The sequence below is a fragment of the Ambystoma mexicanum genome, chromosome 1q, assembly GCF_040938575.1.
Source record: "Ambystoma mexicanum isolate Mex_15411 chromosome 1q, UKY_AmexF1_1, whole genome shotgun sequence".
Lineage (NCBI taxonomy): Eukaryota > Metazoa > Chordata > Amphibia > Caudata > Ambystomatidae > Ambystoma > Ambystoma mexicanum.
The window spans coordinates 428,280,723-428,307,964 of NC_090922.1; the positions used below are offsets into that span (position 1 = coordinate 428,280,723).

The 27,242-nt window shown below is 45.7% G+C and overlaps 1 protein-coding gene across 1 annotated transcript in view; it reads left to right on the top strand.

Annotated features, from left to right (window-relative positions):
- NFATC3 (nuclear factor of activated T cells 3) overlaps positions 1 to 27,242 on the top strand; it is a 1,594,447-nt gene that overhangs the window by 1,054,906 nt on the left and 512,299 nt on the right. Inside the window, exon 6 of the mRNA XM_069639728.1 lies at positions 16,219 to 16,359. Within this exon, the coding sequence (XP_069495829.1) occupies positions 16,219 to 16,359 (141 nt within the window). The remainder of the gene's footprint in view (positions 1 to 16,218; positions 16,360 to 27,242) is intronic.

The following is a 27,242-nucleotide window of genomic DNA, read 5'->3' on the forward strand; positions in this document are numbered from 1 at the left end:
GTCAGAAAATGTCTTCATCAACCGCTTCTACACCCAAAACTGGGTTTAAGAAGTGTATCGACTGCGGGTCGAAGATGTCTATCACCGATCCTCACCGTATCTGTCTTTGGTGTCTGGGTTCGGATCATCGAACGGGCGACTGTGGCTCCTGTCAGTCGATGACGGCCTTCCGTGAGAGGAAAAGTAAGTTAGCTGTGGGGTGGGAGGCGTCAAAGGCTACTTCACAGGCCTCGTCGAAAAAGCATAAGAATTTGTCCGATTCAAAGGAATCGGAACATCATAAAAAACACTCGAAGAGATCCCGATCTCGTAGTAGTTTGAGACAATCTTCTTCTAAACAACTAAAAAGGAGACCTAGATCTCCATCGTCCTCATCCGATACATAGACTGAATTGGTTCGATGTCCAACAAGATCGGATTCCCCTACAAAATGGGAACATTTTAGAAGAAATATTATGCAGGTGTTTGAGAATGCGGCCTCGACCCCCTCAAAGAAACCTCAGAAAAGCCAGACCCGGTCGCTCCACGGTACGACACAGGGAAGTCGGGAACTACGGCGATAAAACCCAGTAGTACCCATAAAACTCGAGTCGACAAATCGTCGAGAGATTCTCGAGGATCGAGTGTTTCTTCGATCCCTCACAAAAAGCAGAAGTTGTCGAAGTCGAGTGCAACTTCGTCGACGCCATCGGCGCCGGTAGCTTCGACATCGAAGCCTAAACTATCTTCGATGCCCTTATCGAAGACTGTCGAGTGTGTCGAAGGTTCCTTCGACCCCTTCGAAGAAAACACCTATTCCTTCGACAAAAAAATCAGGAGGAAGAGACCAGGTTTACACCTTTACCCAAGTCAGATTTGCTTAGGTCCATGTCTTCAATTTTTGAAGAATCTGGCTCGGAGGATGAAGATGTCCCTCCTTTTGGAGTAAAATATGGCACTAGACAAGTTCCAGAGGAACTTATAAACCCTGACTCTAAAATGAGAGACCTATTCGAAACTCTACATTCTGCTAGTGGTGTTGACACATCGCCTGAATTAGAGTTTGCTGCACCTGATCCTGCAGAACATGCAGACTCACGGTACCAGAATTTGATGAACAGAGTGATGGATTATATGGGTTGGGGAAGAGCCTCACCTACTTTTGAGCAAGATATGACGGACATAATAGTCAGAGGACCCAGAAAGATCCAGTTCTCCCTTTCCATAGGGCGCTTCAAAGGACAGTTGAAAGGAACTGGGAAAGACCTGATAACATTACTGCAGTAGATAGCAATCTTCCTAAGAAGTATAGAACTTCTACTTCTGATCCAGAGTATCTGAATAGACACCCTACCCCAGAAGGTCTGGTTATTCAGGCTGCTACTACTTCGAGACAGACAGCATACCCAACCATACCCCCAGATAGTGAGGATAAGAAGGTTGATGCTTGGGCTCGTAAAGTTTTTACTTCAGGTATCATGGCCTTGAAATCAACCAATGTCACCTGTACCCTGGCCAGGTTCACACATACCCTGTGGGAATGCATTTCGGTGGCAGCTGAACATATTCCGGAAAGGCGAGGAAAGGGAAGACTTCCTGTATATAGTCAAAGACGGGAAGGAGGCAATGGGGAATGTCTCCAGTCTGGACTGGATACTGCTGATAGTATTAGCAGATCCATGGCATCAAGCACAGTGCTACGCAGATTTGCGTGGTTGAGAAAGTCGGGGTTTGCACCAGATGTGCAGACCAGACTTCTCAACATGCCCTTTGATGGCTTGAGGCTGTTTGGTGGTAAGGCTGATGGGAGCCTAGAAAAACTACAGACCTCAAAAAAGCAGCAGCTAAATCCCTTAGTGCCTCCATGCGACAGCCTCAGAAACCCTATTCGGGCTCATTTTCCTGGAGGGGTTGTCCTTATCGATACTACTCTTCTGTTGGTAGAGGAAGAGGACAGGCTTTTTCAAAGGGGCAAAAGGAATGTCACTCGTGGACGAGGAAAGACTACAAAGCCATCTGCAGCCCCCTCCAAATCACTCTGAGGTCTTACCATACAAAACACCAGTGGGAGGCAGAATCTCTCAGCATCTGAAAGAATGGCGGGGCATTACTTCAGATGCTTGGGCACTGGAAACAGTAGCTCAAGGTTACTGCCTTCCCTTCCTAAAAAGACCTCCTGATCATCCACCGGGAGCCAGCTCTACCAAAATTCCAGACCCGCTCCTTTTGCAGGAAATTTTAACCCTGCTAGAGAAAGGTGCAATAGAACATGTACCTGCAGCGGAGAGGAGCAAGGGTTGGTGCTCCCCTTATTTTCTCATCCTAAAGAAGGACAGAGGACTGAGACCCATCTTGGACTTAAGAAAATTGAACAAGTTCCTCAGGAAGGACAAGTTCAAGATGGTAACCCTTTCTCAGATCCTTCAGGCTCTCCAACTCCGAGACTGGTTGGTATCATTGGACCTTCAGGATGCTTATTTTCATGTGCCAATCCATCCCAAGCACAGAAAATACCTGAGGTTCGCAGTTGGCAGTTCTCACTATCAGTTTCGAGTTCTGCCTTTCGGGCTGACCTCCACTCTGAGGATTTTCACCAAGCTGATGGCGGTAGTGGCAGCGCGTCTCAGGAGAGGGGGGATTCACGTCTACCCCTACCTGGATGACTGGTTGATCAGAGCACGTTCTCCAGAACAAGCTCAGGAACATATGTCGATCACCTGCCACTTCCTCCACAACCTGGGCTTCTCCCTCAATTTCAAGAAGTCCCACATGATACCATCCCAAGAACTCCAGTTTATCGGAGCAGTCTTGGACGCTTCCTCTGGCAAAGCCTCACCGCCCGAGGTAAGAGCTCTCCACATCCAGCAGATGGTAACAAAATTCCAGAAAGCCCAGCATCTGCCGGCCTTCGATTTTCTGAGGTTGCTCGGCCTCATGGCATCCTGCATTTTTCTGGTGCCGGAGGCCAGACTGAGAATGAGATCCCTCCAATAGGCCCTCAGAACTCGGTGGTCCCAATTCTCGGGTAATATGTCAGATCTTCTGCAAGTCCCGAGCGCAGTTGCTCAGGATCTATTATGGTGGGCTTGTAATGACAACATCCTCAAGGGAGAATCTTTTTGGCAACCATGGCCGGAGATAACAGTAGTAACGGACGCCTCACTCACGGGATGGGGAGCTCACACCACCGATCTGACAATCAGCGGCCATTGGTCTCCATCGGAGTCCAAACTACACATCAACCTATTGGAGCTGAGGGTAATCAGACTGGTGCTGAAGGCCTTCCTACCCTCTGTACAGGGAAAGAATGTCCTGATAATGACGGAAAACACAGTGGCCATGTACTACCTCAACAAAAGAGGAGACGTAGGAGCACTACCTCTGCAGAGAGGCAATGCATCTCTGGTGCTGGGCAATATGAGAAGGAATCTCTCTATCGGCAGTTAACCAAGCCGGAGAGCAGAACACATCGGCAGACGCTCTGAGCAGGCAGAGCACAGTCTCCCACGAGTCGGAGTTAGCTCAGGAAGTCCTTCTGGAGATCTTCGCCCTTTGGCGAACCCCTCAAGTGGATCTGTTCGCAACCACGGTAAACCGGAAGTGCGATCAGTATTGCTCAAGGGAATTTCCCCCGAGAGGAGCTCTAGGAGACGCGTTCGTGGTGGACTCGGATTTCCCCCTGCTGTACGCGTTTCCTCCAGTCCCCGTGATGCCTCAAGTAATCAGTAGGGTGAGAAAGTTCAGGAAAGCCATGATCCTAATTGCCCCGGACTGGGCCAGGAGGACGTGGTACCCGGACCTTCTGGACATGTCCATCTGCCCTCCAATACGTCTTCCACAAAGAGAGGATCTTCTCTCGCAAGAGGAAGGTCGGGTTCTCCATCCAGAGGTCAAGACACTCAACCTACATGCATGGTTTCTGAGCGGTTGAAATACAAGGATTGGGATCTTCCAGATGACGTAATGGAGATTTTGCTTTCGGCCAGAAGGCCAGCAACGAAATCCTTGTACTGGTGCCATTGGAACAAGTTCAGTAACTGGTGCAGAGATAGGGATGTGGACCCTTTTCAATGTGACACCCCAATGGTGCTTTCTTTTCTGTTACACCTAGCCAATCTGGGGCTCCAGATTGGAACAATTAAAGGATATCTTGCTGCGCTGTCCATTTTTAAGCGCTCCTCGGAAGAGGTTTCTTACTTTAAAATTCCATTAATCATACAGTTCCTGAAGGGACTTACCAATGTATATCCACCAATACTGTTTCATGTCCCAACTTGGGATTTAAACTTAGTTCTTAAATTCCTAACTTGTATACCATTTGAGCCTCTACACTCCTGTCCATTGAGGCTTTTAACACTAAAGACTGTCCTTCTTGTGGCATTAACATCAGCCCGCAGGGTTAGTGAACTACAGGCTCTCTCATGTAAACCTCCATACACCATCTTTTACAAGGACAAGGTAGTTCTTAAGGTTAAACCATCTTTCTTACAGAAAGTAGTTTCCGACTTCCATTTGTCACAAAAAATAATTTTTACCAACATTCTATCCTCCTCATTTGGGAAAAGAAGAAGAGAGATTGCATAGACTGAACCCCAAGAGGGCCCTCAGTTTTTACATTTCAAGAATTGCAAAATAACGTCAAGATGACCAACTCTTTGTGGGTTACACAGGTCGTAAATTGGGGTTAGCGGTGACAAAACAAACTATATCCCGCTGGATCATTCTGGCTATATTGGAATGCTACAGATTAGCAGGAAAAGACCCAGCAGATGGGCTACGTTCTCACTCCACTAGGGGAATGGCTACTTCTGTGGCTTTGAAGAGGGGAGTCCCTGCAAAAGACATTTGCTCGGCTGCAACATAGGCATCAATGCATACCTTTATCAAGCATTACTGCTTAGATGCCTCCTCCTCCAATGAGGGGTTATTTGCCATAGCAGTACTTCACTCCGTCCATGAAAACAAAAACTAGCACTCCCACCTCCAAATTGATCACTGCTATGGGAGTCTATCACAAGATGAGGAATATCTGGGAGGACACAATCCATTCGAAGAACAAGTTACTTACCAACTGTAACGTTCTTTCAACTGGATGTTCCTCCCATGTATTCCTCATCGACCCTCCCAGCCTACCCCGCAGTACAGTTTACGTTTTCTTACACTTTCCTCTCACGATGGACCTATTAGTCACAGCATACGCCTGGATGTTCCACAAGTATTTCCTCGATAAAACAGAACTGAACCCTATGGGCTCGGCTCGAGCTACTTATACCAACAGTGACGTCGACACTGAACGGAGCCCGTCAAGGGACAATCGACGCCACAACCTCGAGCAAAGCGCCCTCTAATGAAAAAAAAATTCTGAACCAGCGAAGCTGGCGGTAACTAATATCACAAGATGAGGAATACATGGGAGGAACATCCAGTCAAAAGAACGTTACAGTTGGTAAGTAACTTGTTCGACATTCGCATGCAGTCCTATGTCAGAGACAGTACACACGTATTACAGTTCATCAGGACTTTGCAATGGGAATCAGATTATTTGCTAGCCACATTGGGTGTCGCGGCTCTATATACCAGCATAGACCATAAACTGGCAATACGAATGATTGATTATATTTTCCAGGACCTATCAGCATCCTACTCAGAACATGTGAATTTACTGAAAAGCTTTCTCAAATTTACATTGGATAATAATGTGTTTATTTTTAACGAACAATACTATGCACAGGCGAAAGGGGTTGCTATGGGTGCTAAATTTGCCCCATCCCTGGCTAATCTTTTCATGGCTCAATTCGAGGAGACACATATATACAAGCATGAAACCTACAATATAGATTTGATTGCATGGAAACAATATATAGATGATATATTGATTGTATGGAAAGGGGATCTTGATTCATTTGCTGATTTTGTGCAATACATCAATAACAATGATTACGGTATCAATTTTGTGGGTTCTGCAAATGCTGTAACTATCGACTTTTTGGATTTGTGTATTTTTGTTGAACAAGGCAGGCTCCAAACTAGGACTTTTCGCAAACCTAAAGAGGTCAATTCTGTCCTTTTAGCACAAAGCAGTCACCAACGCTCCACCATTGATAATATCCCCGCAGGGGAATTTAACAGGGCTAGGAGAAACTGTAGAAAGTACAATGACTTTGAGGAGGAATCCACAATTTTGTCTAAGAGATTCTTGAGTAGAGGATATAATTGGGAATGCATTTGTAAAGCCAAGAACAAATACATGGCGCACAAACAGTCAGACCTACTTGATGATCAACCCACGGCTAAACAAGATCCTAGGCATATCGCCATTATCACTCAATATTATAGGGATGCTCCAACCCTCTATCGGTTGGTTCAGAAGCATTGGAGTATTCTGAGATTGGACAGTGATCTGTTACTTATCTGAAAAACCAAAGTTTATACACCCGAGCACAAACTTTCAAACATAAGCTCAGCCCATCTTTTTTGAGGTCTCAAGAAGCCAATATTGATGGTAATTGGTTGAAAAAAGACGGCTGGTTTTTACAAATGTGGCAATTGTAATTTTTGCAAATATGCACATGCTAACTGACAATCTTTTAAGGACAAGAATGGAACTATAATTCGCATTAATGGTTTCATCAACTGCAAAACCTGCAATGTGGTATATGACATTATTTGTGTTTTTGACAAAATATATTTTGGAAGTACTATGAGACAACTGAGAATACACATCAGGGAACACATGGCCAGTTTGAGAAACAATGATCCTAAATCGCCTTTGGCCATTCATTGTCGGGAATAACGCCAAAAGGATAACGGTGATGATATTCGTTTTATAGGTCTAATGAGGGCTAAGTTAGGGAAAAGAGGCAGCAATGTTAAGCTCAGACTGAGACAACAGGAAAGTAAACTCATTTGTTTTTTGAGGCGCACGCAAACAGGTTTAAAGTGCGACCATGAGATGCATGTGTTTTTATGATTTATGACATTTACTTAATGGTAGAGTCAATCACCCATTGTGTGCTATATCATATGAGCATGTGGTCATAGTGACATGATCCACCATTAACAGGATGATGTACCTCCTGACCCAATTAAATAGCAATAAGGTTATGCACAAATGGAATGGCTACAGGATCTACTATGCTGGAAGGAGTGTATGTCCCCTATTTGTTTAACTCTTTAGAAACTTAGAACTTTTATTATGTGCAATAATGTCAACTTTCTACCACACTTCACACAATCAGCAAGTGTGGTTGTTACCATTTACCGTTTTGAGAGTACTAGCACCTTTATCTGCTAGGAGCAGACACTGACGATTATGGCTACACCCACACTTTTCCTAAATTCTATGCTGACAGCTTGTATCGTTTGACAGTATAAATCCCTCTTGTCTGCTAAGAGCAGACACAAGGTTTGTGGATGTCCCCACAACTACTGACTTGCAAATATCTATTCTGCAATGTTTCTTTAATCCTCTTACTCACTTTATTTTCATATTTGAAATGTCACAATTACCTTGTAGCTGTAAATGACTTACACTGCAGCCACTCACCTCCAAACGCATCAGGCAACCAGCCGTTTCACTTATCAGGCGAAATTTAGGCATTTAAACATATGCTCAATTCTGAGAAAAAAAAATTAAATTGTTATTCCAACTGAACGTCTAAATTGACAACATCCTATCACTGTCAGCTGCACATTTTGTTAGCTGCTAATGTTTCATTGCAGCCCATCTCCTTTAAAACATATTCTAGATAATCAGCTGTGATAAGAAGTCTACACCTAAAACTATGCACTTTAGCGATGACGCGTTGTTTGTTTATTTTGTGCTTAATGACGCCACGAGTCACATTGCGTCATGACGCGTGAGGTCCCGACGTCACGGGGGCCATTTTTGATGTGGCCAGGATTTGCCGCATTTCAAACTAGCTTGGAAACCAAGAGGAACAGCCTCTTTTCTTGGGATTTAACCCACTTTGATGGTATCTCAGAAACCTGGGTTTTATCTAAATCAATTCTCTTGTTTACAGATGGGGTTGACAATCCATCCATACATCACGGTCCTGTGCAACTAAATAACTTAAGGTCACTGTGATATTATTTACTTATACTTTAACTATTTTTGTACACTGCTATCTTTAATCTGAGCAGTGCTATTTTAAGCTAACCATTATCACAGTCCATTAGGCACTTGACAAAAACCTATTCCATCCACTCTAATCAAGTACTAGTTACTGATCATAGACTGCTGCTCTAAATGTGGCACACTCTTAATTTAACTTTATTTCTAGGGACTCCAGCAGCAACCAGAAATGGTAGACCCAAATTGATGTTCTGTTACTCGGGATACAGTGAGCCAGCCATTTAGGGCGCTATACTGCACAAGGTAAGGACCTACTGTCTATTCAGATGAAACATCGTAACAGGCTATCTAATTAATCTGCATACTTATTTATGCCTTTCCATGTATACACTCACATACTCCAAACCAATCTTTACTTTTTCAGTATCCATATGGAATGAGATTTACCGAAAACTTGTGGTATTAATCACTGATAATTATGTACTGGAGGAATCTAATCCAATTTCCAATACAGGACAGGTATCATACAGAATCAAGTTAGGGTGAGCTGGTAACGATGGCTTTAATTACTTTGATGCACCATGCCAGGTTAATGTAGATGCACTACTCACTAACAATACATAGCTCCACTTATGGGTTACTGGTGTACCCCTCAATCAGAATCACTGAAGGGGTCTATAAGAGCTTTTCTTTTGCACCGGATGTTGCAGCTAGTTTTAGGAATGTGACGAAGTATACTTTTTCACATATATATATGAATGGCATTATACAAACCATTCTGAGCTTTACACTAATTAGGTGTCATCATTTGTTAGCTATTATTTCTTTTTCTCTTCTTTGTAACCTTCACCTACAATTGATGCCATCTCCCCAAACCTGGCCTGACGTGTGACTACAACACGGTATGGTCGATTAATGTTTCATTGCTAAATGCTTCTGCTACTCTGTGACTATGTTGTTATTTGCTATGATTTCTATGTTTGATCTAACTATCTTGGGAATGCAAAACACTTGTTCATTTTCTATGTGCACAGCTTGACAACGACCAGGGGTCGAAACACGTGTCGGCTGTTTTGTATGAAAGAATTAAACACAACCCATCACAAAGTTGAATCTTCAATACTTTTTTGGATGAACTTTATACTAATTGACCAAAATTTGGACTTTGAGAGTGAGACACTCTCCCGAACCTCTTCATTCATACATATGAGACATGTTACAGGTTCTATATTTATGACACCAATCCCTGGTCTGTCTTTGACTTGTTGGGGAAATAGGCTGTTTTTTTATCTTTTGAATTGTGTCCGGTTTTGCTCATTGAAGTGACCCCCACTGTTTGTGAAGCTTTCATGCCCATTACTAGAGAGGAACCAGCTTCCGTGGGTACCTAGTACATCCACGGACCTCACATGAGTTCTGTAAGCCTTGTGGACCGGTTGCAAGCTTACCAGCAGTTGCTTATTTTGGCCGTACAGTCCTTAGACCCCTTTTCCCTTCATGCCTCAGACACTCTTCTTCCAGTCTGTGTGATAATAGAAACAAGTCATGCCCAAGAATAAAGAAAAGTAACTCATATGTCGTAACTATCGTTTGAATAGGTCTCTGTCCATTGCCAACTCCCAAAAATGAATACTGGTTTTGTTCTGAAAATTAAAAATGACCAGTTGACTTAATTCATAACTGAAGTGCTATGCAGAAATGAACTTAAAAAGAGCAGCTCAAGAAACAGACATGATTGATATGATGTGTGGTCACTGGCATTCCAATTTATTTATTAAGACGTATGGTTTGTGGCCCAGTTGTCAGAATGATTCTAGAGAAGTGGTAACAAAAAGCCACCCAATTGCAGGGGCCAGGGGTGCAAGAGGGCAGTCAGTCCAGATGGCTGTGGAGTGGAAATGCTATGCTGACTGTGGCGAACCATGTGGAGGACTTGGACTACTAAGTGCTATGTTAAGGGTTTTTTTTTTAAAAAAAGAAAAATAAACCGCCTAACTAGCCCTCTCGCTATGAGGGATGTTCCCTGCGTAATGAAACTAAAACTAAGGGTGCTCATCAAAGTCTGAAATTAAATAGTCCCAAGTCCACATTCTAGAAGCTAACTGGGCCTGCTCCTTAGAAAAATAACAAAAAGGAGTGGACCAGAGCTTTAGTCTCTGTCTTCAGCTACTGCCTGGCCCAATCAATTGGTTCTCTTTCCAACAGGTTTAAAAGTTAGTCAATGTCTCAAAACATAGCTCTCAAGCTCTCTGCAAGTTCTGTTGGTTAAATGTTAATATCTTCCAAATGGTTTCCTCTTCAGGAAAAATACGATTTTTTTCATACAATTTTTCAAAATTCGACTACATGCTTCAAACCAGTTTCTTTTTCAATACAGTTCTCTTTATTGAACTTCGTGATTCTCTTACTCTCCAAAATCTCCTGGCCCTCTGACAGGCTTACTTTCTCTCCGTCTTGGTGGGGCCTCAGCCCGTTCGGGTTTTCTCAGTTCCCACAACCCTGATCGCTCTCCAAGCCTCGAATGTTAGTGTATTTGTTTCTCAGGACTCCCCATGGCTTTCTAGTAGCCTTGTTGCAACTTGATTAAAATAGGACATCTGCCCACTCAGGTTTATCAGACTCCTGTAATCCTGTCGACTTTCCCAGCCTGGTGTGTCTCTCATTTACTCGGAACTCTCCAAAGTCCTCTGGTCCTTGTGTATGCTTGTTTTCTCTCTGCTAAAGTTTTTCAGGTACCTGTAACCTCGGTGACTTCTCCAGCCTTGACAGTCTTAGTTTCTCAGGGCTCTACGAAGCCCTATGCCCCCTGATGGTCTTGTTTTCTCTCTGCTCTGGTTTCAGGCTCCTGCAACCTTGTCTGCTTCCCCAACTTTGATTATCAATGTTCATACCTCTCAATTGTGTTTTCTCCTTGGGAGCGTTCACTTTCCTGTTGTTGCTTGTCTCAGCGGCAAATGCATTTCTCGTGCAGAGCTCAGGGATCTGGGCTCCTCTCTGCAGTCTGGTCTTGGCGTTGGTTGCCGGCCCCAGGTCCACCACGGCTTCCTTGTGGTCATGCCACCAGATGACAGTTGTTTCCTTATTTCTGTCTCTTTCCTGACCGTGGTTTCTTAGTCGGTTAGGATGCTGGCCTTCTCGCGTCCGGCTAGTGATTTGCTTGCTCTCCACGCCACTGCTGTCTCCGTGATCTAGCATGCATCTGCCCCTACAGGATATCTTCTTGTCACAGGTTCACTTCTGTGTAGGAGTCGCTCTCATCCCTGTGTAGGGGATTCTCTCCGATTCAAAGTTCCTCCTGGTTTTATGTACATCATCACAAACAAAAAGGGTGTTTCCTCATTTGACTGTGTTGTCCAGGCGAGATCCATTACCTGAAGCCAAAGAGAATGAAGAAATGTCAGTATTCGGTGGATTGAAAACAAAAGTAACAGACTTTCCAATTCTCATGTGGGTGGAGAATGCACTCTGACCTTCAAGTACCTTATCAGAATGGGAGTCCTTGTCCACTAGAGGTGAGCCACTCCCAGCGAGGTCCCACTTGCCCAGATTCCTAGGAGGGGTCTTACTGAGCGGGCTCACCTCCCTATCCTCAAAGAGGGTGGATCCTCTCTGGGGAGAAGGGACGAATTGTCCTGATTCACCACATGACTCGTCACCAGATCCCCAGTGCATTCTCGTTTGACTCAATTATACAACTTCTAAAATGATGAATGAGTGGCAGAACGTCCTAGTTCTCATTCACCTCAGCGATGCTGATGCTGTGGCTCCTGGTACATACTCACAAAGGGTTCCATACTCGCACCAGAGACCATATCATCTTATGGCTCATGAACATGGTGCTGCTTGGATCCTGGCAGTGCACTGTGCAGGTTCTGAGTTGCAAGGTGTGGTGGTCATATACACTCATCTCTGCAGAGCTGTGGTTGTAGTAGGGCACTGTGGTGAGTGTTGTCGGCCCTTAAACATTCTCTCCCATCCGCCCTGCTGGTGGCCTGCTCAATGCTATTTCATGGCTGTTTGCGGTCGGCCACCCACCATACAACCCTCACAGTCCCTCACAGTACTTTGTAGGGAGGGGCCTCTGCCTCTCTGCGGGACAACTGTAAGCTTAAACTATCTGGCGCGGGTGTTCGGATGCACTCGGTACCTGGGGCTCCATTCTCCCCTTTGAATATCTCAGTACAGTGGTGACTTTGACCTTGTTGATGTGAAGCAGGACTGTTATCAACACACTATTAGTGCTAGCAGACCCTACACTAATCCAGGCAGACAAATGTGGACAGACAAACTTGCTCTGAGTGCTTGGTGGCGGGGGCCCTTCATAGAATGTGATGTAAGTTCCGTATAGTCTGCATCATTTTATTACTTTGCTGTGCCTTTCAATCGCCCAAATTAATTGCTCTGACTTTCCACTTCCTTGAGCCCTGCCCACGTTTTGGGGACTCTCCACTTATTGAGGCCCCATTCTTGAGATGCAGTCTCTGGACTCTTCTTTGTGGTCTCCCCCCAGTTTGGCCATCGTTGTTGGTTTTTCTGAGATGTGATCTATGTCAACTGTTAGAGCCCCTGGTGATTTTCTTGCCTGGTGCCCATTCATCTAAATGGAGGACTGTATCTTTTCCTGCAGTCACTCACAGTAGTCTCCCCTATAACAGGTGTGTCGATATAGTTGCTCTCCTCACATTAGTGCCGTCTTACCTTTTTGCATTTTATGATCATCACTTGGCTGTGTCCAATTGTATTTTTATCATGTTCTTGTGCCTTCCTCATCTTAGATTGATGAGGAGCATGGAAGGATTTCAGAAGCCATGAATTGGGCGATTTCACTGGAATATGGTGTAACGACGGTGAACGCTCTCCTGGATAAGCCAATCCAATGAGTGAGGGACATCCATGCAAAGAGCGAAGATTGCAGGCTTGTTTGTGCGACAACAGCATCCATACTCTGCTTGCACGAGTCCAACTCTGTGTCCAACAAGGAGACTTTCATTGAATCCTTGCTGAAGATGGTTCTCCCAAGATCCACTGTTCTCGCCACACTTTATTATGGAGTGGGTACACAGATCAAATACAGTATCTGAGTTCTGGTCAACCAGCTTGCTCCATCATTGCGTGGCCAACTCCTGTGACCGGGACTTGATTCTCTACTGGGCCATGGAACCGGGAGTCCTATGGTGTGAGAATCCTCTTCCCGGATTGTACATTCTCAATTCAAGCTGCACGGAGCACCTTCACCACTGTTGAGCTGAATGCGTAAACATGGACACCTTGCTCACTGCTTTTGGAGAGGCACAGCTTCACCTCATTGATGATGCCCAACAAGGCTGAAACTCATGTATGGGGTTGCTGTTGGTACTCTTGTTCAGAGGAGAATTGCCTAGTATTTCGGTGCTGGACTGCCCTTGGGCAGGACAAAGACTGATAGGCAGGGAAATATCTTCTCTGTGAAAGGGACAGTGAGCTAAAGACTTGGTAGCCTCTCTCCCAGGGGTTATTCACCCAAGAACAGATAATTGGCCTGTGTTCGTGCTGGTAGAGAGATCCCCAGACCCCCACTTGTTTTGCATGACCATAAATATGCTGTGTTATTTCCTATGACGCTTCTTCTCAAAGGTAGAATCAAGCTGACGTTTTTCTGAACACCTGAAGGTGCTTTAGCATTTCTCAAAGACGCATGGATTTCCTTTGCCAGGGAATAGCAAGCTGGTTGATCATCCCATGTACTTTCTCAGTTGCTGACTTGTCATTATGATACCTATTGGTTAAGTTTTCACTGGGGATGTTTCCATTACTTTCTTTCGTGTTTGAAGATTGATATGAATCATATTTCCAATGCACCAATGACTTGGTCCCATGTTTTGAAGGGTGGATCTCTTTGGCATGTGCTGTTGATGTCTTATTTTAACTGGGCGGCCCGGAGGGTAAGAGGGGCTCTTGTCTAGGCTGCTCTCAGAGATTGACTTCTTATAAGCACCTGTATTCCTAATATCTATTTGCTAGCCATGTTACTTTAGTTTCTGATATCTTCAGGCTAAATCCTTACATGGCTGGGTCACACAGCTGCATGATGCTCCTTGTACATTATTCTTTATTGCCTCCCCACCTTTGTGCTCAATTGCATTCTTTTCATTGTGATGTTCTTTGCCTCACAAATTCAATAAGTTGAGATAGGGATGTAACAGAGCTGTCCATATATTGTTGCGATTGGTGAAGGTTATTCTGTCTGATCAGTTTTCTATATGTGGCTGAATGGTCTTTGTCATCTCTGGCACTCTCTGGCAGTGGCAGGTTCTGGTATGTATGCATGTGTGGTGGGTTTTGTAAAAGCATGTATCGTTGGTAGCGCGTCATGCCGCTGTAGAGGCAAATATCTGAGTCAACAGCAGAAAGGACAGTTGTTCATTCTGGAATAGCCAGGTGTGTAAAGTTTTTCGGACAGGTCAAGCAATTACAATCCAAGCATAGAAAAAGTGTGAGCCCATTCCACCTGCTGGTGCCCAATTGGAAAATAATGCACATCCAGATCTCACCTTCCTGACTGTGTGACGCGAAAGCACACCACTAGATTGAGATTTCAGATGTCTGAATGGATGATAAAGAATAGGTACTTAATGCAGTTTCCCTGCTAACATAAAAGGCTTTGTAACCTTAAACACCCTTCTTTACTGGTATCCTTCAGAGGGATGCCAGTCTAGGTATGTTATGTTCATATTCCTTTATCTTCAGAATAGGTTTCTACTGAACTCCTCCCAAACCTCGTGTATGGTACCAAAGTGCTACAAAAATGGTGTGATCTAGCCTCTTATTTTTAAAGGAACCATTTCTAGATCCAACACAGCCAGGAAAATCTTTCTCCCATTTTTGCAGCTTTCTTGCCATGCAGATCAATACAATTATTATAAACCAACTAATTAAGTACACGGAAGAAGGTTGAGTGCTTCCAGCAGCCCAATGTGGCTTTAGATCGAGTGGCAGTACCGAAACATATGCTAAAACAATTGGCTGAATTTAAAATAATATCTAAAGTCTCCCTAAATAAAAAGTGCTGTAAATCCTATATTGTTTTAGTAACCTTGTCACATTTTTGTCAAACTTAACCAAAACATAATTTGATCTTTTTGGAAGGGTTGCTAGACCCCCAAATTATATTTTATAGAGTTATCATATTGCATTTCTTGTGAAATTCTTTACCTGCGAGATAACCAAAATAGGAAAGAAAATACTATCTGGTGATATTCGACATTTTGTAAACACATCCAATGGGCGTTATCCTCCTGGCATTGTGTTCATGTTTGTTAACAACTATGCATTAGGTACATAATCGTACGGGGTACAATTTCGTGGAGCATAGTTTTCCTAGAAGCATCATATCCCATTTCACAGAATTCCTGATATTCTCAGCCACAACTCTTTCCACTGGTTCTTTCACTGTAATATTGCATCTATTAACATCTGTAATACTTTCTCCTTCACCCTTTCTCTCACCCCCTCTCTACTTCCTCCCTTTCTCTCACCCCTCTTACAGTTTCCTCCCTCCCTCTAGCTCACTCTTCCATTCTCCCGCTTTCCTATGCACTCCTTCCTGCCCATTCTAATGTACATCACTGTGCTCTGTCATTAAACTATATTCATCACACCAGTTTCATCAGCCATAGTACATTTATTTACCTTAATTTGTCAATGGAAAACAGCTTAACCCTCTGTCTTATTATATATGCAGTAGAATGTTGATACCTTTGAACTTCTTTTTAGTGGAAACTCTGGTTGTATGTGGGAGTAACCTTTAGATCTTGTATAGCTTCAGTACCTGAATTCACCTCTTCGACACTGTTTACAAAATCAAAGACCCCCTCATCCCCATATCTCATGCCTTCTTTTCTACTTCTATATTGTTTCAATGTTGGGTCAATTAAACAAAGGACAATTGAACAACATACTATATGCATATCTTTTTGGCATCCAAGCAACATGTGTGTTCAATCATAGCGCAAGAGCTTTGGTGATAGAAATATGGATATATTCAGGTTATTACTCATGTCCTCATCCAAATAGAATTTTCAATAGGGATGGATTGTGCGTTTGTGATGAAGCTCTGTGCCATTGGAAGAATGACATTCACATAGTGACTTGTGTCAACCTTTATCTGTTTCTTTGAAATACAGCACAGCGATCTGCTCAAGAACTTCCTCAGATTGATAAATACAACCTCAGCAGCTGTACGGTAAATGGAGGACCAGAAATGATCATAACTGCTTCTAATTTTGTTCCAGAATCTAAAATCATATTTCTTGAGAAAGGGCAAGGTAATAAATAATGTTTTATTTTTATAACTGACATAGCAAAATGTTGGTGAAAATAGAATACTTCAAATGAACTTTAAGAAAAGTATAAGGTGTGGTGTGGTGATGGTATTTGGTCTGAAGCAATGGCCAAGATTGCTCCCTTTACTAGCCCTTCTCTTTGTTGACCATTTACTCTAATTGCTCTCATTAGTGTCCACCATTAAGCCTGCTCACCAAGCAGGGCAGGCATGGCATTTAGGTGGGGTGTCCCGGGACAGAGCTGGAAGTGCGAAATCCTGTGAATTCACATCTAGCATGAGTGCTTCTATGGCATCTGGCCTCTTGTCCAACCCATATTGTTGTTGCAGCACTAAATGCACCCAGCCTCCCCTTTTCTTGTACCATACGAGGTTGGAATGCACCTGCTACATTCCTTCAGGTTACTGTACAAGCCCAGAGGAATGTGGGTTTTGCTCTTGCCTTGCTATTACCAGTCCCGTCTGCAACGCCTGCAAGTCCTATGGAGTAAAGAAAATTTTCGCCAGGAATCGGTGTAAAGACTGGATGGGGTTCTGTATTTCTGCCCCCTATATAGTTTGGGTAGAAGCACAGAGCACACCAGCCAAGGTTCTCTGTGGTAACAATGGAAGAGCAACCAAAGCTGAGACTCTCAGGCGGTGATGCAGGCTGGTTCTTAAGTACAATGAATCCTCAAGCCCCCCACAAAGGAATATCCACACACTGTTGTATGTTAACAGTCCTTTTATTACTAACATCAAGGTTTAGATAAATAAGGTTCAAATAAATATATACATCAATAAATACCTAACTTGATACTCAGGAAACTTGTTAAGGATTTCAATCAGGCGATGCACACCTTAGTCTCGGCCCAGTATGCAGCGCACGACTGAAATGCTTATGTTTATAGATTGGTGTACTATCGAAATATTGAATCTACTCATATCACACCCCCTTTTCAAATACCCCGGGTCGCAATGGACCATGAACCAGGCTGGTTAGCAAAATATAATATTTATTTAATTATTTGAAAATGAACAGAAATCATACAGTTTTTAATATGGGGCAGCAATCACCAATGGGGTGATAACAATAGTAATGTAATCAATGCACTTAGTTTAACCTTCTATTGACAGTTACAAAACACCAGGGAATAGGAGCACTTTTCGATTTTTGGAAAGATTGTACTTGAGTTAGAATTTCCCCCTGCAATGTTCCCTCAACCCACAACTAATCTATTTGAAATGGACAAACCGAAACAGCAGGTAATCCGGAAGGACCAACGGGAAACCAAATTGAAATCCGACCTTCCCTCCCCAAACAAGAGAGAAAAACGGATTTTAAACCCTGGCAAAGCTAAAAATGACACTCGGAAATGGATGAATGAAATGCTGAATGTGTGCAGAAACCTTGAAGCAAATATAATTCTTCACTAAAGCAACAATGCAAGTACACTAACAATCACAAAGAATGGATAACCAAGGGCATACAGTTCGAAAATGAGTGGCAGGTTTTAAAGCAGTTTGCAATCAAAATGACACGTTGGAAACTTTGCAAATATTTCTGTTTTCCTTCTGAAATTACCCAAACGGTTTTTAATAAAAACGGGTGAAATATTGTAAATCACAATGCGGTTATTGTGTTGGGGTGTAGCTATAAATCATAGGTACAATATGGAAGTGAAATTAGGTCTCTAGCTGGTAAATTGTGAGTTATGCAAGATATAGTAGGGTTCGTCTTTAGGAAAATATATCGGTGAAAAACAGAAAAGGCGGCTTTAAAATGGATTGCAAATTTTACTTAAACTGGATTTAATGACTAGGAAAAAGAGAATGTCACCCGTCAATCTCCAAAGTTACGCGGCCGTTGTAATCCTCGTCAGAAAGAAGACAGGCGGTTGGCGCCCCATCCTGGACCTGCGGCGGCTAAACAAAAACATCAAGGCACAAAAGTTCAGGATGATCACCCTCCAGCACGTGCTGGGACAGCTGGAGGAGGGCGACTTCCTATTGTCTCTGGACTTGGAGGATTCTTACTTCCACATCCCCATTCTAAAAGGACACTGAAAGTTTCTCAGATTCGTAGTCCAAGGGCGGCACTACCAATTCAAGGCCCTGCCATTCGGGCTGAAGTCGGCGCCCAGTGTGTTTACCAAGTGCCTCGCACCGATGGTGGCGCGGCTGCGCCTGCGGGGGATCCACGTCTACCCCAACCTGGACGATTGGCTCATCCGTGCAAGGACAAGAGAACTTGCTGTCGAACACACAGCGGAGACCACCCAACTTCTCACGGATCTGGGCTTCTCCATCAACTACTCGAAATACCACCTGGCCCCGTCGCAGGTCGCACTGTTTCTGGGAGCCAAGATCGATACAGGGGCGCGATTGGCCTCGCCGTCGGAGGAGAGGACGAAGGCCATCTTGGGCAAGGTGCAGCTCCTGCTGGCCACGGGCGTGGCCAGGGTGAAATCCATCAAGTCCCTGCTCGGAATGATGTCCTCATGCATCTACCTGGTGCGCCTGTGCAGGCTACGGATGCGTCCTCTACAAGAGTTCCTCGACGCCTGATGGATAAAATCAACGGGCAGCTTCGAAGACTGGATCCCGCTCAACGAGGTTTTCCGCCAAACGATTCGATGGTGGGGCACCCGCACGCATCTCGCGGCGGGCAAAGACTTTCAGACCCTGGTACATCAGGAGACGGTGACGACGGACGCCTCCCCGGAGGGATAGGGAGCGCACTCCGGACATCTGCACGCGAGAGGCCTTTCGCTCCCGGAGGAGAGGTCACTCCACATCAACATCCTGGAACTCCAAGCAGTGTTCTGGGCCCTCAGGTCGTTTCTCCCGTCCCTCAAGGGCAAGGTGGTGAGGATCTTAACCGACAACACCACCATGATGTTCTACATCCGGAAGCAGGGAGGCACCAGATCCCCAGCCCTGTCCAAGGAGGCCCAGGATCTGTGGCACTGAGCCGTTGCCCAGGGGATGTTTCTGGTGCCCTTCCATCTAGCAGGAACAAAGAATGTCATCGCCGACCCACTCAGCAGGGAGCTGCGCTCGTGCCACGAGTGGGAGCTGCGTCAGGATCAAGTGGATCGACTTTTCCAACAATGGAGCAAACCCCAGATCGACCAGTTTGTGACGGCGACGAACTCCAAGAGGTTCACCAGCAGGTTTCCCCAGCCGAGGAGCATGGGTGATGCTTTCTCGTTTTCCTGGGACGGCCTGTTCCTGTATGCGTTCCCTCCATTGCCGTTGCTGCTCCGACTCCTCAATCAACTCAAGAGGTCCGGTGCAGGATGATCCTAGTTGCACCGGCGTGGCCGAGACAGATCTGGTTCCCGAACCTTCTGGACTTGTCAGCGCCCCCCCCAGTCAGACTGTCTACGGACGCAGATATTCTCTCCAGAGAAGGAGGCGCCATCCTCCATCACGACCTGGAGTCGCTGAACTTGCAGTCCTGGCCCCTGCAGCACTAGAGTTTGGAGGATACAATATCCCGGCAGACTGCAAGGAGGTGCTTGCAAAGGCCAGGGCGTCCTCAACTCTAAAGTGTGACGGACACAAGTGGAAGAGGTTCTCTGTCAGGTGCCGTGCACAGAAGATTAACCCTCTGCAAATTATGGCCCCACAAGTGCTGCCGTACCTGCTATCGCTGGCCAAGGTGGGACTAGCCCACGCTTCCATCAAGATCCATCTTGCAGCGATTTCCCGTTACACCAGTACTTCGGGGCGGTCATCCCTGTGGTCTCATCGCCTGGTGAAGGAATTTATGAAGGGACTCTTCCGATCGTTCCCGCCGGTGAAGGCTCCGGCCCGGGCGTGGGAGCTCAATGTGGTGCTGACCAGGCTCATGGGGCCGCAATTTGAGCCCCTGCATTCGGCACTGTTTAAATTTCTGTTGTGGAAAACTGCGTTCCTTGTGGCCACCACCTCCGCATGACGAGTGGGAGAGACCCAGGCCCTATCCTGCAAGCCTCCATACTTGACTTTCCACGAGACGAGGGTGGTGCTGAGGACGCACTCCTCCTTCATGCCCAAGGTGCCGTCGAACTTCCACCTCAACGAGCCCTTGGTGTTGCCAGTTTTCTTACCGTCGCCTTTGTTGCCGGCCGAGAGGACTTTGCTCTCGCTGGATGTAGCTGGAGCGCTGAAGTTCTATGTGGACCGCACAAAGAGTTTTTGGAAGACATCACAGCGTTTTGTGAACTTTGGACCTGTGAATCAAGGGAAGGCCATCTCGAAGGCTTCCATTTCCAGATGGCTCTCTGGCTGCATCATGCACTGTCATTGGTTGGCAAACAGACAGTTGCCCGGCCGTCCGAGAGCCCATTTGACCAGAGCGATCGCTGCTACCACAGCGTTCTTGTCTGGTGTGCCCCTGCTGGACATCTGCAGGGCTGCTACGTGGAGGTTGACGCACACCTTCACGAGATTCTACTGCGTCGACCGGGATTCCAGGGAGGAGTCCAGAGTCGGCCAAGCAGTGCTGCGCAACCTGTTCGCCTGAAGGTGGGTCTGGTGAGGAGGTAAGAGTTACTTAATGTTGAGTTTATGTAATGCTTAATGTTGAGCCTTGCCACCTCCCGTGGTTGTGCATGTGTGTACTGCTATGTATTCTTATATTCATGAGCATGTGAATCCATGCCAGACTCCATGCTGGAGAAGGAACAAGTTACTTACCTGTAACTGTTGTTCTCCAGCATGGGTCTGGCATGGATTCATATGCGAACCCACCCGCCCTCCCTCCCTCCTATCCCTCTGAGGCTCTTCATTTGGTCATACTGCCACTTAACGTGCTACCAAATCTGCGGATGACTGCCTGGGGAGGGGCTTAGGGAGAGGGCAGTCATTGGCTGGTGGCAGTATGACCCAGATACCAGTGATTGGTTACTACTACGAAAGACAGATCAGAAACAAAACTGATACTGATTTTTTTTCTTTACCGAGGATTGCCAGCCTGACGACGGGGAATATTCATGAGGATGTGAATCCATGCCAGACCCATGCTGGAGAACAACAGTTACAGGTAACTAACATGTTCCTTTTGTAACTTCTGTTCCTCATGCAGCAATGAGTTGTACCAAGTCTTAAAAGAAAGCCCATAAATGATATCTGAAACTGCGAACGTTTTACAGTTTTACATTTGTACTCATTCTTGCTGCAGATATAAAGTCTTTCAAGTTTATTTATAAAACAGTCTTTATTAACAAATGGCAGTTCCTTTGTTCCTGGGTCCATTTTTTTTCTTTAACTTCATCTGCTGCCAACTGCCATTTCCTTCAGCAGGGTGGAGGTTTCTCAGCTTAATTGAAGTTTGTATTGCCCCTTCACAGGTTAGTGTTGCAGGACTTCTATTGTCAGGGTCCCAGCAGAGACATAAGTCTGTTCAACCCTGTAATTATCAGCGGGTTGTCCGTATCTGCTGAGAGTTTTTATGATAGTCACCTTCCCCTTGGGGAAGTTTCAGGGTTGGCACTTGAATATTTTTTTTTTCTTTTTTTATTGGCTTGCAAATCCAGCCCATGTGTTTTAAACTCTTTAATTTCTTATTTTGGGTCCTGAATTAAAGCAAACCTGTGAAAGAATATAGCATATGTGTGTATTATCACCACTAACACAATCCCTTTACATTGCTAAGTAAGCAGGATTTCATTCACAAAATGATTTTTAAATAGGCCACATTTTCTTGAGTCAGCAAAGCCCGTTTTTACACGTGTTGAAAACTGCGAGCATTTCTTCCTTTAAATTCGGTTTGGCATCTGTCTTTCCATCATGGTTTACACAACAATCTGGACAAGGCAAAGGTCTCCATAAAATTGACGTGTACATAGAGCTCTGATTCCTTTTCGAAACAGTGATATTGACACTTTTTCGCAAAAGTTAAGCACTTTTCTGTGTTTGATGCAGTACAGCTTTTGTTGGTTTTCAGGTTTTGGCTGGCACAGCCTGTCATTCTGGAATAAGGCTTGGTTTCGCTGAGAGACAGTGGGGATATTCATGGGCATCGCAGGGCCTTATTAATCACAGTGGTTGGAGGAAAAACAGATGGACATAGTGTGAGAGCAGCATTTCTAAAGGTGAGAAAGGGTTTCTTTTCAATGGATATTTTGGCTTTTGCAGCAAAGCAACGCTGCTTTTTCACTTGATTCCATTTCTATGTTTCAGAACACACTGGCATACTTTTTCATTGTGTCCCCTTGTTCCATCTTGCCTGAAGTGTGCTGGCAGGATGGTGCAGCCATCTTTTTGTTTGCTGCCAAAATGCAGTTTTGAGGTCCTGGTGCACACAGGAGCCAGTGCAGCCAGGTTGCTGTTTCTTGCGCAAATGCAGCTTAGTGATGTGAGGCAATGCCGTTAAGTGGGTCAATATATCCCACAAACACTATCCTAATATTTGTTTTTTTTTAAACATATTTCCTTTTATTTTCTATTTTCACAGATATCACATTACAATATTGGCTCTCGTAACATAGTCAAATGAGTCCCACTGCCCTTCTCCCACTTCCCTACTCATACCCAACTAAACAAATTTGCTGCAACAAACCCAGCTTGCGCATCTCAGAGGTTCACAAATACGTCCCTATCTATGCACTCCAGTGTAACTCTTCCCCACGATATGGATGACTTTTGCTCCCAATTTCACTTCACCATCTTCCGCCTGATAGTGTGAAGTCAGGGGGCTTGTCATCCAGGGAGCTAAATAATGTGTGAACCAGGGCGTCCATGTCGCCACATTGTCAAGGTTCTCGCTCCTTCCACTATGTGGAGCATTAAACCGGACCGTAGCTTCAGCCAGCACCCACCCGGGCAAGGTCTATCAGTCTGTTTGCAGGTTTGGTTTTTTCAGGGCGTACAAATATGCCCAGCAAGCAAGCTTCTGGTATCCAGATATCCAAATTTCTTGGCCACGTCTCTCCTGGGTCCCATCAACCATATCTCCTGCAATTGCAACTTCAATAGTGTCAATAGAACTGTCACCGGTGGGGACAGAGCTACTAGCTTACTGTCTGACCTATCTAGCTTTGGATTCAATGTGCAGTTGAAATCCCCTCCCTACATCCACATCATCCCTCGGTAGGGGGCTAATCTTTTATACAAGGTATGAAAGAAGGTGGATGTATAATGGTTAGGGGCGTAGGTGTTTATCAAGCAGGCCTCTTTCTTGTCTAGGAAACCATGCACTATAATTATTCTCCCTTCCGTATCCATGAGCATATCCACCCTCTGAAATGGTACAGTCGGGGCGACACATAGCAGCACTACCATCGCATAGCTCAAGTATACAGATCCGAACCCCTTCCCTCCCCACCTACGGAGGATGTGGGCCTGTCTATCAGTAGTGAGATGTGTCTCTTGTAGGAACACAATCTGAATACCTTTGTGTCTGATATGACCTACCCTGACCCTCTTTAGATAATCATTCAGCCCCCGGATACTCAAAGACCTACGTTTCTACACCTCTGCCATCTGGGCTTTCTTTTGTATATCCCTCCACCCTTATTCCACTGTGGGTGCCCTGAAGCCCTCCCACTCAGTCTTTGCAATATCCATGTGAATCCCCGTCCATTGTTAAGAACGATCTCCAAGCTGTGTACCAACTTTAACATCCAACTTTTAACTTTAACAAACCCCCCACCAGGGCTTCCCTGTAGTAGGGTAATCGCTGTTTTGTCTACCCCCCACTTTAAGACTTGAAGGCATGATTCCTTGCGGTATCTTCTGATTCCCAAAAAGAAACTGAAATGGGGAGTGAACCAACAAAAGAGGGGCAACAGTACTTGCAGGTCAGTTGTCCTGTCCCGTCACTCTTCTGTGATCTAGGCCTAACAAGCACCCAGTTGCATAAACAGTCTGTTCACTCCAGTCCCATTACCACAACAATTTCTAGTATTCTGCATCCACAGCTTAAATCGATTTGTGACCTTCCTTCTTACGGCATGGCGTCAAGTGTTTTTGCTCTTCTCTTCCCTAGGTTTCATATGGTTAGCGTCCATCCACACATGTACCTCCTCAGGAGTATCAAAGAACAGAGTTTTCCCATTGTGTACCACTTTCAATTTCTCTGGATATAGGAGCATATATTTGATGCCCTGCTGTCGCAGCCCGTCTTTTGTCGGAACAAACTGTCCTCTGCTCCTCTGGACGTGCAAAGTATAGTCTGGGTAGATAGCTAGTACAGCTGATCCCCTTCGGATCACTACCCCCCTCTCTGGAGAAGGCAAGGATCCACTCCTCATCTCTGAAGTTCAGTATCTCAGCTATTATCAGCCGGGGTGGTGCTCCGGGAGGCGGGGTCTTTTCCTCAGTGCCTTGTGGGCTCTCTCCACTGTGACTTCCTGTGCTAGCGTACCCGGGCCCATTTCCTGGAGCAGCATGTTCTCAATATATGTGATAGGGTCTCTACCTTCTTCTCCCTCCGGCAGACCCAGAATGTTGCTCTTCCATGCCATCCCCTCTATATTTTTTTTCCGACTGCTCTTGAAGCATCCTCACCTTCAGTGTCAGTTCCTGTGCAGTAACCTTTAATTACTTCGTGTTGGCTGACACGTCCTCTATTCTCTCCTTCATCTCTCCCACTAATTGCCCGTCCCTTGTGCGGTGCTTCCACAGGATCACTCCCTAGTGTCGGTCGTGTATCCGTCTCTTTGTTGCCGATTGTTGCCCCTAGGTTGCTATTCCCAGGCAAACTTCTCTGGGCTTTCCCCTGGCTCCTCCAGTTCTGTCCCAGCCCGCCCCACCTCCCTGGTAGGTCCTGGCTGCACTGCCAGGCAGTTGAATTCCAGGGCAATAAGGGGGTTGTTGTGCCGCAGACTCCCTTTGGATCTCCTGTTCCTTGCTGTATTGAGGGAGACCCTTAATTATGGTAAGGGGGGTATGGGAGGTGGTTAGAGGTTAGATGGTCCTTGGTGTTCTGGAGGGGAGCTGGTTAGAGGCTGCCACTGTACATGCCCCGGGGCTCGCGATCCACCCTGTGCCCCAAGCAACTAATCAAACTGAAGGTCCGCTCGAAGCTCTGGGCCTCCTACTCACATCGTATACGACTGCTTGCCTGGTGCAGCTGTTCTTCTTTCTGGCGCTACAGAGTCAGCCTCCCCATCCTTACTGCGTCCTCGTTTCTCGACCCAGGCTCCGACTTCCCCAGTCTCCCTGATTTCCTTCTGCACCGCTACTTCCTGTTCTGACAAGGGTCCGCAGCCGTCACAGCCTGCTGACTCCTTTCACCGCTTCTCTTCCGCAGGTCCCACAGCCTCTCTCCTCTCCTCCCGCATCACGCCTGCCATTTTGCTTTTTTGGACACCGCTGCTTCTACTTCTCTCAACCCGCCAGTCCACAGACTGTTTATCAGTCTGTCGTCGGAAAGGTTCCTCAGGCTGTCCGTGATGGTGCAATATGGTCGCTGCATCAATTTGTCCCTTTAGGTATAAGAGATGCATATCTTTTGTTGGATCCTTAAGGGAGCTGGAGCTACACACGTCCTGCTCACATCATAGCTGGCCATACCCCTCAACACTATCCTAATAATTATAAATATGTACACATCTATGTGGTACCACAATATACTTTAGATTCAATTTAGAATGCACCAACTGCTGACAGTTATTAAAAAGCATAGGAATCATAAAGCATTGGATAATGGCATAGATATTACTGTAGAACAGGCAGGTTAGATTAAAAACATTGGCAGAATGCTTTCTTTAAAGTAAATGGGCAATACTGTGTGTGGATCCCCTTACCTGGGCAACCTGTAACGGAATAGTTAGGGTGTACTTTACTTTGTTTATTCCAGCCCAGTCCGAATATGTTCAATAATGCTCTGCTTCCTTTCCTACAGGATCCACTACCCCAAAGTACCTGAGAGGCCACAGGACAACAGGATCCAAGACGAATCTGGGACCCCTGGATGATTCCTGAGGATGGAAGATACTCTTCCTCGTCACAGTACCTTGGGTGCCTTGGCAGGGGAGGTGGTGGAGTTTCTTGGCCATACTGAATGAGATCCCTCAAGGATTGACCCCCTTTGGAAGGCGTCATTGAGATGTCAAGAAGAAGTACTCAACCAAACAGTGTCGGAAAGGCAGCACCTTTGGTCTTCGCGGTGGTCTCCATTGGCGGGTCGTTACTCCGACTGTGGAGTTCCACAAAGGTGAAACTTGCTGTGGACCCTGACAAGACCTGGCTGAAGAAGGTAAGACACTGGGTGGCCTTGGATGATTTCGGTGGTGATGGTTGCAGTGGAAGAAGTAGCTGTCAGATTTCAAGTTTTCACGGTTTACCACCTTTCAGTTCTTCAGTGCTGCAGCCGCAGCACATACCTTAAGATGGCTTCTGGTGACCTGGACTATACCACTGGAAAGGACTGTGGACCCTCACCAAGTCCGGGCACCCAGGACGTCGTATTCAGATTTTGGTGGCAGGAAACCCACCGGCAGACACGCCACTGAAGGCTGTGACCCTGGACCTTCTCCGTCAGGGAAAAGTGCACAGATGTCAGGGCAGGGATACCCCTTGAAGGATTCTTCAGAGATCAGCTGCCGGGTACTCTTGTACCTGGTCTTGCCAGGAGTCCACACAGGCCAGTCAGGAATCCACTCAGCTGTAGGGCACCTGTCAGCCCAGTGTCGGGGCTTAGGGTTTGCCCCTGGTGGAAGAGAACCAGGTTTCACAGACACTGGGGCTCTAAAATTGATACCACCATAACTCACACTGATTATGAGCCCGCCAGAGCTTCGCCACCGGATGAAATTGGCTCCTTCCACTCCATTATCTCAAAGACGGCCAAGTCCTTCAATCTGGTGCCGGAGGAGAAGGGGGGTTTCCTTTTTCAGCGCAGCCCTCAAGGGCTGTTGTCAGTCCTGTTGGACGACATTTGGTAAGACAGAT